Below are 15575 nucleotides of genomic sequence, written 5' to 3' on the forward strand. Positions count from 1 at the left end.
GTCAAAGTATCATTGTTGTCATCTGAAAGATATTGTTTGTATCAGCTTGGAGTTCCAATATCAAAATCACATTAATAAAGCAATGAAAGCGAGACAGACACAACAATAGTAGTGAATAACGAAAGTAAAGATGTAAAATCGTCGGCGTCCCGACCATTTCACATCCTCACCGTATATTACCATTGGTGGGCGCTTAACGCAAGTGCGACTAACGCAATTGACGATTAACGTCAGTGGCGACTAACGCCAGTGCGACTAACACGATTGACGACTAACGTCAGTGGCGACTAACGCCGGTGCGACTAACGCGATTGACGACTAACGTCAGTGGCGACAAACGCCGGTGCGACTAACGCAATTGACGACTAACGTCAGTGGCGACCAACGCCGGTGCGACTAACGCAATTGACGACTAACGTCACTGGCGACAAACGCAATTGACGACTAACGTCAGTGGCGACAAACGCCGGTGGTGATCGATGAGGGTGCAGTCAGGCCCCCCAGAGAGCAGCAGCTCCACGAGATGCCTTGTGCATCTCGGTAAGTGACGTCGAGCGTCACTTCTCACAACTGCTTCTGAAAACAATCACCAAAACAACGTCACAGCAAAGCAATTAAAGAGTTTGAGAACCTTACCATCGAAAAATATGGCACAAGTCTCGGGGCACCATTCGCCTCTCCATGGGATCATGTATTGGGCGGCTGCTTGAGTTGATTTTCCCTTGCTACCGCTGAGTAACTTCAATTCATAACGCCCGTTTGGTAAAACCTTAGTGACTCGATACGGCCCTCGCATTCCAGGATCCAGCTTGCCTGTCGATTGCGAGTATTTTATGACGAAGGCTAGATCGTCAACAGCGTATGTCCGTGGCTTATGTCTCGACTGGTTTACTAAAGAATCTTGATTTTCTTGATTCTTTCGAAGAAGTTCAGCGGCACGGTTCCTGTTGCCTTCTCTCAGAGCTTCTCGGTTGTTCATGGGGTTACTGACGGCAACATCTCGTACCAGAGAGCGTATGACTGGAGTCGTGGCTTCGGTACCTATCATTAAGCTTATTGGGGAAGCTCGGGTGGTCTTCTGCTTTGTAATGTTCAGGACCAACTGGAGCTTCCAGAGAGATTCAGACCAGGAGGCATTTCGATGACCTACTTCGACGCGTAACATATTTAGGACCGTCCGCACATACCTTTCCACTTGTCCGTTTGAGTTGTGCATTTCTGGGGTAATGTAATGCAAATCAGCCCCAAGTTCAGATACCCATTGGACGAAACTTCTGGCTTCGAACATTCGGCCTCGATCGGTGACTAGCAGCTTTGGGACGCCAAACAGTGAGATAGCCTGTGTTATTACCTTTTGGAGTTCACTGGCATCTTGACGATACATCGGGTATAATAAACAGAACTTGGTAAAGGAGTCTATTAATATTAGCACGAATTTGTAACCCTCAGAAACTGGTAATGGCCCAAGCGAGTCTATATGTACGGTGTCGAATGGACTACTGGGCTTTGGCCAGGACGATATGTTTTGAAGTGGAGCTCTTGGTACCCGCTTCCTTGATATGCAGACCAAGCAATGTAAAACGTATTTCCTTACAAATTGGCGAAGATTAGGAAACCAAAAATGTTTCAGGATAAGATGCAAGGTTTTATCAGCACTAATGTGTTGATGTTCGTCATGAAAGACACGCAATAAGCTTAAACGATGACCCTTCGGAATGTAGCACAGAAGGCGTGGTTCTTCGCCAACAGATGTATATTTGTAGTACAGTAATTCATTTCGTATGACGTAGCGATCCGAATCTAATTGACCTTCCGATACCTTTTGCATCAAGTCCCTGGTTTCGCAATCGGCCGCCTGCGCGATTTGTGCCCAATTACGCGGGTTAGATACCTGGTTAACTGTCGCTACCGGGTTCCTGCTAAGGTAGTCGGCATGTTGCAGCATGACTCCTTTACGGTACTCCATGGTGAAGTGGAAATCCTGCAGGTATATCCACCAGCGGGCCACACGAGGGAGAAGATCTTTCTTGCTTTGGGTCGATTTGAGGGCATTGCAGTCAGTTATAACCTTAAACTGGATGCCTACTAAGTAATGGCGGAAGTGCTGCAAGGCCTTAACCACCGCTAACGTTTCCAGCTCGTAGCTGTGGTATTTACTTTCGGCTCCTTGTGTGACCTTACTGAAGTACGCTACTACATGCCTACTGCCATCCGGATGTGTCTGCATAAGTACAGCCCCATAACCTGCACTGCTCGCGTCGGTATGGACTTCAGTAGGCAGTTCAGGTCTAAAGATAGTGAGAACAGGTTCACTTGTCAAGCATCTTATCAAGTCTTGACGAACTTGTTCCTGTTCGGGACCCCAGTTGAACTGAACCCCCTTTCTAGTTAGTAGAGCAATACATGCTGTTTTAGTGGCGTAACCAGATATGTACCTACGAAAATAGCCCGCAAGCCCAAGAAACTGTCTGACTTGTTTCACATTTTTAGGTGCAGGAGAATTCTTTAGGGCCTCAACCTTTCTGGTGCTTGGTCGTACCTGACCACCACTTACTAGTCTACCGAGGTACTCGACCTCGGTAGTTAAGAAGGAGCATTTCTTAATGTTAATCGAAAAACCGGATCCCGTTAATTTCTTAAGCACTCTTTCAAGCAACAAAATACCATCTTTTACTGTATTACTCAGAAGGAGCACGTCATCGATATAAACGAGCACATTGCCGGAATCAATGAACTCACGTAGAGTATCATTGATTATTCGCTGATAAACTATTGGTGAGTTTGTCAAACCATATGGCATCTTTAAGTATTCATAATGCCCTTCGGGTGTGACGAACCCCGTGTAGTGAACGCAGTCGTCTCTAATCCTTATCTGGTGAAAACCAGTGGCCATGTCCAGGCTGGTGAAGAAAGTGTACCGCCCAAGACGATCGATTTGATCATGAATGAGGGGGAGCGGGTACCTCTCCCTTTCAGTGATGCGATTAAGTGCTCTAAAATCGACACACATACGGTCAGTGCCGTCTTTCTTTTTCACCAGAATTATGGGGCTCGCATACTGGGATCGAGATTCCCTGATGATGCCTTTCGTTAAAAGATCCCCAATTATCTCGCGAACTTTGAGTTTCTCTCCATAAGATAACTTATATGGGCGGTAGGTTATTGGAGTGGAACTGGTGAGTTTGATTTCCATCTCGCCAGTAGTGACCGTCGTGGTAGCAGTACCCGAGATGAGGAAATTCGAGAATGGAGTCAACACGAGTGTAAGTGCTTCCAAATCACTGCCTAGCAGCGGAGTTTTTACTGAGGAGCTTTCAATATTCTGCAATTGATTAACCTGACCAGTAGCACTTTCGACGCGAGTGATATACTGTTGGTCTTTTGTGCGTACATACATGACCCCATCACGATTCAGAACATCAGTCCCTATCACTATTGAGGTGTTCATGCAAGTCGACGGCACTACAACTAGATCAGCCTCTAATGAAATATTACTCAACTCAATGGTAACAGTGACATAAGAAGTTGCAACAATTTCCTGTTCACTAACGCCTTTTATCGTACATCGTGTATATTTGGGTTGACACGAAAGAAACTTAAGAACGTCAGAAGAAATCAGCGATATGTTGTGAGCACCACTATCAATAAGTACGTCCATCGGTATGCCCTGGACAACTGCAGGAACTACATCGAGGTTAGTGAGAACTTTGGGTGCGCACAAGTTCACATTTCGCTGGTTTCTCAGTTCCGCCCTGTTCTTTACGAAACATTTGTCTTCCGCGTGCCCCGTCTTTTTACAGAAAGTACACGACACCGTGGACCTAGCAGTGGGAGGAGTACTTGTATTCGGGACATTATTGGTGTTAGTGTCTTTGTTTTTATTACAATGATGTCTTGAATGTCCGCGTTGACCGCAGATATAACATTTGATTCCTGACCGCGAAGCTTTTTGGGGTCTAACGTGAGTGTTGTTACTTTTATTACGATTTGGTTTCGTGTAAATCGATAGAAACGAGACTAAATCTCCGGCTGACAAGTTCGCGTTTGCCGCTGCAGCCCTAATTTGAGGATTTTCGATACCTCGTATGACTATAAGGGTCCTTAGCTCTTCCGATAAACCCTTAACTACTCGCAAACGCAACAATGTGCGTCTCGCATACTCAGCGTATGTCGTGTATTTGTCGGATGTCGTGTTCATACATTCAAATAGAATGTTAGCGTAGTCCAACTTCCGAGGGCAGAGAGGCTTAAATTCATTTTTAAAATTTGACCAAGTGCGATCACTTGTCACCCATTCATTTAACCATATTTTGGCGTCACCTTTTAAACACGCTGCCACACGGGAAAGACACTCCTGATCCCCCCAGCCGTTCACAGTCATAGCACGGTCGACCTCTGAACACCATAAGTCGATGTCATGTATAGATGGATCAAAGGTGGACACGTAGTAATCACGCGACTTACTTGAACTAAGAGACTTAATGGCTTCCGCCAGAACGGTAATAGAAGAAGCTGAGATGGTATCGGAACTACGAACCGTGGGATCTGGATCGTGAGTAGAATGCAAGCCCTCGGAATTGTCCACGCTTGTCTGAGGAACATCACTCAAGTTTACTAAACTATTCGCGCGCGACGTAACGTTGTTATTATTGCCTACGTGATTGTTAGCTGTAGGTACACTTTTTACAATGCTACTACCCGGTTTGGCAATATTATCAGGGATCGGCGTCATGCCACTATTGCTAGACTGTTCGAGAGCGTTTAGTCTTACTAAGATGTTATTCAGAGTGTCTTGCAGCGAGTCGCTACCAACTAATCGTGACACGGATGAGTGTCGAGGAGGCGTTCTGCGTAAACTTCTCGACTCATGTCTCGATCTACGATAACGAGTACGAACAGAGTCGTAGCGCCCATTCGCACTATCCTCTGAATCGCTCCGCCTACGAGACTCGTGCTCATACCGGCTCAGTGAGCTATCACGCGACCGTCCACGGGCTCTACGAGACCTACGTGGACTAGGTGTTAATCTATCTCTAGCATGACGTGACCTACTTCTAATTCTAGATCGATTACGATTCGTTTCCTTAGGCATGATTATTAAAAACAACAAAATAAGCGGTAGTTCAAGAAAGTGATATAGAGAAAAATGAAAGCGAGATGATTATTTTGTCCCTTAAATGACCGAATGAATAGAGGATCTTTATCCCAATTCTGAATTTAGGATCTAGGTTCGAAATTTATAAAAAAAAAAACACATACAACAATTATTAAAGTGACAATCAGTTTTTTTTTATTCTAATAAACAAACATAAAAGCTAGCACATGGAACAAAATAATCACCAGTGAACAACAATTAACAAAAATTAACTTACAGAGTATTCGCCTTACAACTACCCACTTAAACACTGACACTTAAAGTACTTGAGTGATGTTGCCTCGTCGAGCGACAACCGACAAATGAGCGCCCGGCAGGGCTGCGCGCCACTTTTATATTTTGATTTAAGGTGTTTTCTTACTATATTATTTATTTAAGTAACCAGTGACTCATTTTTGTTAGTAAACAATATTTCTTACATACTATGTTAGTTATATTATTACGATTTTTTTTTTTCAAATAAATGTTACAATACACACGAATCGCCGCTGCACCGTTCCATTTGCAACGGCACAGCAATGATTCACGTATATGCGATCCAGTCTACTAGATATCATGCCCAGAATTCTGTTGGCACTACCCTGTACCCTACGCACCAGCCACCTTTTTCTCATTTTCTCTCTAAAATCAATCAACACGTGCTTCAGCCAACATCCCTGAGGCGATGCAGTATCGAGGCAGCTCCAACAGCACCCTGAACGCGTTATTGTATTGAACGCGGAGAGCACTATAAGATTTTTGAGTATATCCCGCCCATACACCCACCGCCCACCACCCCGTGGTCGTCTCAGCAAGTAGCATTTTGTAGTTTTTTTTTTTTTATATCATTAAAATACATTAATATATTGTTTTAGATTGGCAGTCAATAACATGCAGTATTTGAGCAACGTCTTGGGTATTAAGGACCCGATCCACAAACAGAAGTTGGCTTTAAAGGCGATGGACGTAGTTCTATTTGGACCCCCTAAAGGTGAGGCCGTTGTTTACAAATATTACTACCATCTTTGATGCAAATTCTTATAGAATATATATAAATGTATACCGAATAGAAATTTTTCGATAAGTATTAAAAAAAGGTATAGTAGTTAAAATGTGGACAATTTCATTAAAAACTAATTTTGTTGAATTTGAGGGGTTGGAGATTTTCGACGGTCCAAACGTTCTAAGGAAGTCAGACTCGTCGTTGTAAGTAAAAGTTGTACTTGATTACACAAAGAAAATTTATCTGCATTCTATTTTTTTTTTTATGTATTACTTATGTTTTTTTTTTTTTTTTAAACAAACGGATATATGGCTTTTCGCGTAAAAAGTATTTGTTTATATCTTACGGTAGTTTTCATTAGGAAGCCAAAAGGATGTCTTGCTCAAATTAATATAAGTATGTATAAAGAGCTATGAAAATTTTAAATGAAGACGCTGAAAAGGCTGTTACTGTTTCTATAATATATTAAGTGGGTCATATCTATTCCTATTCTTCATTATACAGTCTCTATCATCAATAATACAAGCTCAATATTTTCTGACCATATCTTGCGGTATCCACACCTGTCTTCCATAGACTTGTAGTGCAGAGCAAAATTGAGAGTACTAGACCATCCAGACAAGATATTTTTTTCTTTCACAGCACACGATGATTAAGACCATTCTGCCTATAATATGTATTCCCATGGTGGTCGGTTTCAAAGGCTTTTCGGGGGTCGACATGATTGAAAAGCTAAAGAGATTTTGTATATCTATAAGAAAAATCTAGAACTATGATTTTCAAAGTTATTTGGTAGTAGGAGTCTGCGGTATCAGTTCATTTTGGAAAAGAGATCTCTTACCTAAACTAATTTGGGGATCCCTGGCCTAGAACGTAACGACGTAGAACACATAATTATACAACATTCGTAGAAGAAAATTTGAGTTATTATTAAGATATCGCACTTGAAATTACTGCAACGTGTCTACTCGACAGAAAATAATAGTATTTTTGTGTTATTTAGTATTTATTAACCGACTACAAAAAAAGGAGGAGGCTACTCAATTCGACCGTATATTTTTTTATGCATGTTCGGGGATAACTTCGTCGTTTATGAACCAATTTTGATAATTCTTTTTTTTTTTGTTGGAAAGGAGATATCCCTGGTGTGGTACCATGATAAGGAAACCAGAATCTGATGATGGGATCTCAGAGAAATCGAGGGGAAACCCTTGAAAATCCTTGAAAATCTTTTTACTGAGTGTACCGATTTTGATGATTTTTAATTTAATCGAAAGCCGATGTTTATCATGTCAAATGTGACCAACATTTAAATTTCATAGAGATCTGATTACAACTTTTGGAGTAATCTTTGATAATGTCTATTTACTTGACTAATTTTTCGTGTTACGTTGTATTACTTGTCGATATAATTCGGTTTTTTTTTCGTTTGCCTGCAAACACAATTCTTTGTTATATTGTATTATTAATATACTGGACAATGAAGAGCAACTTTATTGGGCTATAGGGCGAAAAAAAATCAGAATACTGTTTTACAGAGTTTTTAAGATTCCTCTTCGAGTCAAATTATAAGAAATCGTTTTATATTCCCTTAACATCGGTTACAAATTCGACAACTCGCAAAAAAAACAACATAAACAAAACATCATACCAGTTCAGTTTTTGTCTGTCTGTCTCTTTTTTCCGGCTAATCTCTGAAACGGCTGGACTAATTTTGACGGGACTTTCACTGGCAGATAACTGATGTAGTAAGGAGTAACTTAAGCTACTTTTATTTTAGAAATTTATTTATTTTATAACTCTGCGAAATGAAAAATACATTTTTTGTTAAATTTTACGCGGATGAAGTCGCGGGCACAGCTATTATCATATAAAAACATACGAGTTTAATGAAATCATTATTATTTTTTTCACTTAGTAAAAACTATATGCTACAATTCGACGAATGCTTTTGTACATAGTTTTAAAAATATGTTACATTGTGGGCGAACATAATGTTAGTACAGGTCGTCATATTAAATCATACTTAATAGGGTCGCCATGATAATACTTGTTTATGGATATAAATATAATTTTAAATCGAAGGTATCCTATTATACCTTAGTTTCACTTAACACCACAATATTTAATGTATTTCGTTATAAGTACTTTGTATGAAAATGTATGTAATGTAAGGTAATTAAAAAAAATAAGTAGACATCTATTGACATGTCTGTTTGTTTGTTACATTTAATTACTTATTGTGGTAACTCATTTATCTCATATAATTATAGTAAAATTAAGGATTAGATATTAGTAGCTCGGAAAATATATTTATTTATTATCTGACTTTTGTGATTTTTTACAAGTAGCTAAGCTTATAAAATATAAATTGACAGGATATTTCAATCATAAGTTATAATAAAAATATATCAAAATTCTTCTACTCATTGGTTATGTTTTTTTAATCTTAATTTTTTAAATCGTAATAGTTTTAATTATTTATTTAATGCATTTTGAAGAGATCAGGAAGTGTCATACACAGTTTAGTTCGTTTCATCGTCACACGCTATAATCGCAGTGTTGCGCTAAAGTGTCTAATTAAAACCAATTGACTGCTCGGTAGCAACACGTACAACTAATATTTCTCAAGTTATTTTACTGCATTTTTAACTCAAGTTAGTATTTATTTTACAAAACTTGTAAGATGGTTTGAAATTAATAATAATAATAAAGACGTTTATTCACCAAGCATTACAAAAAAACAAAAGATATATAGATAATGATGGTAAGAGGAAAAGTTTGGCAATTAAACAAAAAATAATAATACAGACTAATTAATGATCAGTATAAAAATGCTTACAAACCCTTGAAAGAAATTGACTAACACAAGGTATTGGAATTTATTTATCAAATGAAGTTCTAAGAATTATTTATTTGTATGTATATTACCTTCTGAGGTACAAAGCAGTACTAAATACTTGTCTTGTTTATTTGAAAATTAATTTAATGTATCAAATGTTAAGAAATTATTCGTTGGAAGCCCTAAAAGTGTATTTTTCGAAATTTAAAATTAATTTTTACCAAACCAAGAAAATATATAGTACTCTTATAATTTGGACATAATGGGTAAAAAGTCATCATCATCATTACAGCCTATACAGCCCACTGCTGGACATAGGCCTCCACAAGTTTACGTCAAAAATAACGTGAACTCATGTGTTTTGCCCATAGTCACCACGCTGGGCAGGCGGATTGGTGACCGCAGTACTGGCTTTGTCGCACCAAAGACGCTGCTGCCCGTCTTCGGCCTATGTATTTCAAAGCCAGCAGTTGGATGGTTATCCCGCCATCGGTCGGCTTCTTAAGTTCCAAGATGGTTGCGGAACCTTGTTATCCCTTAGTCGCCTCTTACGATACCCACACGACGGGTGGCTAAATTCTTTAGAAAAAAATATGTATATAGTTGTCAAATATATTTATTGTAGTTAATTTAAATCCTTCAAAATAACACAAATCATGGCAACCCCGGCCTTACATCACGGCATTCAAGTATCGTTTTTCTCATTCGATTCAGAGTTTCGCCGGATGTCGATTGTGAATATAATTTGTTTTTGTGATTTGACATTTTTTTTTTCATTTATTATCTATAATTATTGTGGCCAGTGAGAACAAACCTAGTGAAGTAGTGATGAGCTAAATGGTGCTTAGTAAGATTAGTGTGCGTGCCACATCGTTTTTATATTTCCTGATTAGCGGAAAATGTAACTCGACAGATGAAGGTTTAATTTTACTGCATTTTTATATACACACGTTTACCTTATATAAATAAGGGCCTGTTTTACCGGTTGCTGATACAGTTATGTGACATATAACGCTATCCAATTGATATTGTTTACTGATAAATATATCTGTATTTACATCAAAACTTATTAATTTGTCAGATATTTCAATTCCTAATATATTTGTTAAGAAATTATAGTTAACAAGTTGATGTGAAACAGGCCCTAAGGCCCTGTTTTACTTCTCACTGATAAAGCCTATGGGAAATTAATGCTTAAGATAAACTTATTATAATATAATATATTCTATATTAGGTATCATATAAAAATAAAGTAAAAAAGTAAAAGTAAAAAGTGGTATTATACTTTAAATATGATGTACGTATATTGTTTAAGTTTTGTTACTCGTATTTGAGGTATAAAATAGAAATCAAAATATATAATAAATTTATATAATAAGCAGTAACAAGTAATGTAAATTGGAGTCTAAAATATCATGATATTTTGTACACATAACTGGTTGATGTGTGACAGAACAATTGTGTCGCTAAGAGGAAACAGAAAACATTAGCATGTTATCATCATTTCAAAAACGTTTGAACTGAAATAATGCTAAATCGGAATTTGGCTTGTTTTTGATATAGGCGTGGATTTTTGAAGTAGTTTTACTTACTAACGTAACTCTGTCTCTTTCTATCTTCACTAAAATATATCTCCCTCTCAACTTCCGTTCGCCTCACCTGATCACACTTTTCGTAACGTTCTAGTCACGCCTTCACCAGCTTACTCCCTATAAGTCAAGCGTGCGTAAATAAATTTTACTTCAATAAATTCTGTATACACATATAATACGTAGGAATTATATTTTGTTTTGAATACTTTATATAAATAACATTTAATAGTTTCAATTTATCGTAGTTCAGTCGTGTAGTGACTGACAAACTACATTTATAGAGATACAATGGTAAGAACTGTATGGCATAATAGGCAGTTTTATGACGTATAATTTGTTATATCCCAATCATAAAATATTAGAAAACTAAACCAATAGCCGAGAATTCAAAAACAAGAACATATCGCTAAGTTTTCAATGACTAAATTTGTTTACAGACTGATTACCTGATCAATCTCCCGTTTAATTAGCTGAATGATGTTAATTAGAAAATTAGTATGTTTCTATAGAAGTAGGTACTGATAGTTTGTAGTAGTAGTATCGGATATGTGTGTCACCGCTTATCGGATATATAACCAATATAATGGCAATTCAGTTATTAACATTTATTTACTTTCAAGTCCAATACTTCTTCGTAAAATTCTTTAAATTCACGAGCAACGAATTAAACGTCCATCCTTTCTATGACATGATACGCAGATACGCAGTTTTGGAAATACATTTGAATGAACGTTATTCACGCGGTTTAGTGTTTTATCATTTGAAGATTTTTTATTAGACGAAGCACTCTGCTGACCTCATGGGATGTCAACTGCTATAAAGAAACTCTACGCACGAAATTTCAATTTTGATTATTTGTAGTTACGCGGTATTGCAATTATGCTTTTAACACTTTAAAAGTTGTGTGTGTATGTCAACAAATAGGACAATTTTGGCAAAGGCATTAGAAGGCATTTAGAAACGTTATATAATTACTATTTTGATTAAATTTAACTTTTTTATTAGTCTAAGTAATGTTTATTAGGTTGACGGATTGTATATTAATGTATCTACAAACTTAGTACAATAAAAATTTAAAATAACATGAAAAGAATAAAGAAATGAAGTCATAATAATAATAAATTTATTAATAATAATTAATACTCAATTTTATGACAAAAGCACTATGTATTTATTATAAAAGCACGTTTCATTGTTACTTTACAAATTACCTCATCATCTCGGCACAACATGACAAATTACTTATTAGCATGTAATTATAAACATTTGTCTAATTATTAAAAATAGTATAAGATGAAAGTTACAAGCTCCTTAAAACTTGAGAAATGTTATTTATAATGTTATGTACAATGGATTTGATAGAAAGAGCTCAAAATTCTTGTTTTCGAACTTCCCACTTTTCAAGTAACGAAAAATTTCATTCATTCCTACTAGCTGTAAATATTTATGTATATCTATATAATTTACCTTGAACACTAGTTACGTTTAATAGACGAAGGATCATTATTGTTAATCTTGACGCTAAACAAAAACTGTAATTTATGAGATCGTGTGAATTTGTAATATCTTTTAAGATAGCATTTTTATAAAACGTTTATGGAGTTTTAATAATTGTGACAATATTGTGTTTTCCTGTTTCTGTTGTCATAATTCCATCATTTTGCCTATAAACTTTTAGTGTTTCCAGAACCGGTCTGTTTTTGAGAACCGGGATTTTTGGTATGTTGTCTTAACGGAACCGAGATTTCCGGGTTCTTTCGGTATTTTCGGTTCTTTTTTTAGTTTTAAGTGTACTACAAAGGAACTTAAGCCGACCGATGGCGGGATAACCATCCAACTGCTGGCTTTGAAATACACAGGCCGAAGGCGGGCAGCAGCGTCTTCGGTGCGACAAAGCCAGCCCTGCGGTCACCAACCCGCCTGCCCAGCGTGGTGACTATGAGCAAAACACATGAGTTCACGTTATTTTTGGCGTAAACTTGTGGAGGCCTATGTCCAGCAGTGGACTGTATAGGCTGTAATGTACTACAATTAATTAAGTAGATGTCGTTAGAATTAAACAGAATATAATCACCCAGTCTTTTCTTCGACATTTTTTTTCACGTGCTTAGTAGTAATAAATAATTCAAAAATTAGTAAGCATCATCTGCACAGCTACAGTCACGAATTATCCGTGTCCATTTTTTTAAGACAGCGACACTGGTTTGAACGGATCTATTATCCTGATGAAGATATTCTAAAAAGAGTAGTATAACTTAACTCTTGAGTTTTGCAAGAAGTAAACTGCTGATAACTTTTAAATACATATACAATTTGATTTAATTATACTGGCGTCATTCCGTTGAGGCCCATAATGATACATTGACGCATACCGTAGCTGAAATTATACATGAAAAAATTGAAGCAGTAGTAAGTCCAGCTCGTTACTGCGTAACTTTAAAATTTTCGAGTACTAATACATCACTGATAATATTACAATATTATTACAATATTGATTAATATCTATCTTAAACATTATCATATAGTCATTCTCCTTGCTGTTAGGCGAATGTTGAAAAGACATAGGAAAATGGCTTTAAAACACCGACTTAAATATAAAACTCAGGTGACTCGGATATTGACACGACACTAACGTACAAACGATGGTCATTTAAGAAAAAATTTATAATCAACTTACTTGAAGTGTTAGAGCAAATAAGTTGCATATTTATGGTAAAAATACATAAGTTTAAGCGCTTACCGCTTAGAGACTGTCCTTGTTTGTTGTAGCTTTTTGAACCCTAATAAACTTAATATATTAGTTTTGTCGTATAGAAATAAACACTTTTTCTTTCTGTGTTTTTTTTTTCAAATATATATATACTTTTTTCGCAAACGGCATACTTTTTTGTAAGACAGTATGTTTTCTTATCATTTTCATTTTTAATTTTATGAACTATTTAAGTATTAAATTCTTATTATAGATTCATGAATGTGTCGCCCAACGGCCTTCTAATTAGTTAAGAATCCTATGTCGGAGGGTCCAAAAACACACCCAACATTCATAAACAAATACGTCCAGACAACGACAAACATCTGTATGACGTATAAAAATATTTTCCACTAACCAGAATCGAACCCGTGACTCACATCAGTTGAAATAATAAGAATTATAATGTATGAAAAATGTAGTTATAAAATTAGTCCATAATTCTATATCATTTATGGAATGATAAAATTCAATAAAACATGAGATAAACTACAATACTTTAAGACCTTATTGTCAGGTTTAATCGCAGCACGTGTTACAAGCATAAATCATACATATATATGTATATAATATAATGTGTAATTAAAAACATCTCGACGACACTTTTGATTCTACTTACTACGATTGTCATCTACGGTCACGGGTTACTGGCGCCTGCAATATCGTTAAAATATAGGTAGTTACAAAATGACAATCGCGGTAAGTCCTGAAGAATAAAGTGTTCATAGTGAATGTTTAAAAATTCGAGGACATTTTCATTAAAAAGCACCGTTCTCCATACAATTTTCCACTAGAAGGCAGCAGATGGAAGGATTGGTTGCTCGCTTCCCTGCTGTTGGGCGCGGTAGTGGGCGGTTGGGCGGCTCTTCGCGCTGGGCGGGCGAGTCGCCATCAAGTACAACGCATGTTACGTGATATGGAACAGTTGAGGAAAGCTGAAATGGCACTTGATGATATGCAAAAAGAGTTAGAGAAAGCGCGATTGGAACAGGTTTGTATTGGGAAAACTTATTAAGGTTCTTGATTCCAATAAAAATTTATCTTGTCGGAAAGCAAAACTCAAGTCTAGAAAATATAAACCAATGCAGTAATTAGTCATCTTATTAAAGAACAATTTAAATAACAATTCAGAATGTTTAGCACGCATCTACTGGAAATTATAATTTTATAAACAAAAAACGAAATCAATGTTGTATTAATAGAACAGTATAAATTATTATAATAAATTGTAATGACTAAATGATTTGCTCCCAGGAAAATGTCACAACCGAGAAGAAACATTTAGAGGAAAAATTGAGAGAAGCCGGTGATACGCCGCTTTTGAATTCTGCCTCGTCCGATCTTGAAGTGTCGCAACTGAAAGCTGAAATAGAAGTAAGTCTATATACTAATAAAATAATAATCTTGCTCAAAATCTGGAACAGCCCGACCTCCTCTTGCTTATACCTCGATCTTACAGAAGATCACAGCCAAGTAATACTCCTGTCAAGTAGTGTTGTGTTCCTGTGGTGAGTAAGGTGACCAGAGCTTCTTTCTGGGTAGGGTTGGGGGTAGGTTCGGCAACGCGCTTGCGACTATTCTTGTTGTAGACGTCGATAAGCTACAGTAATCGCTTTCCATCGGGTGAGCTGTAGACTTGTTTGTCGACCTAGTTAAACCAAAAAACAAAAAAACAAAAACACTATTTTGCTTGATATTTCTAGATGCTCAGAGGTGAACTACGTCGAGCTGAAGGGGAATTGGAAGACAGATGCTGGGCCCCCCCTCCGGGACTCCAGCAGTGGTTACAATTAACGCACGAAGTGGAAAACAGATCCTACTTGAGGAAGAAGCAGCAGGCCGATTTACAGCTACAGCAGGCTAGAGAAGCGGTGAGGATCTTTTGTACTTATATTGATGACGCGTTAGCACGGTGGTTATAGGACTAGCTGTTGCGCTTGGTGGTCCCGGGTTTGACACCCGCTCACTGCAAACAATATATGCCTATCTGTATGGCCTATGCAAATAGGCCATACAGATGTTTGGTCTTGTGTTTTGTGTGTTTTTCCGGAGCCGTTGAATGTAAGGAGTTTATTTGTTATTTATCTATTTATTATTTTATCATTTCTACTTAAAAATTCAAATACTTTTTATTTTTTTATCTTTTATTATTACGATAATTCCATACATGTGTAATGACGATGAATGATGAGCCTGTAATTGCGATATATGATAATACAATACATACTCTATTTATTGTACACCAAAAAATACAT

At 37.1% G+C, this 15575-nt stretch overlaps 1 protein-coding gene across 1 annotated transcript in view; it reads left to right on the forward strand.

Moving 5' to 3' along the window:
- Window positions 1-15575, forward strand: part of LOC123662958 (stromal interaction molecule homolog) — an 82072-nt gene that overhangs the window by 56310 nt on the left and 10187 nt on the right. Inside the window, exons 5-8 of the mRNA XM_045597723.1 lie at window positions 6010-6125; window positions 14115-14311; window positions 14575-14694; window positions 15024-15191. Of these exons, the coding sequence (XP_045453679.1) occupies window positions 6010-6125; window positions 14115-14311; window positions 14575-14694; window positions 15024-15191 (601 nt within the window). The remainder of the gene's footprint in view (window positions 1-6009; window positions 6126-14114; window positions 14312-14574; window positions 14695-15023; window positions 15192-15575) is intronic.

This window comes from Melitaea cinxia, chromosome 19 (genome assembly GCF_905220565.1).
Source record: "Melitaea cinxia chromosome 19, ilMelCinx1.1, whole genome shotgun sequence".
Classification (NCBI taxonomy): domain Eukaryota; kingdom Metazoa; phylum Arthropoda; class Insecta; order Lepidoptera; family Nymphalidae; genus Melitaea; species Melitaea cinxia.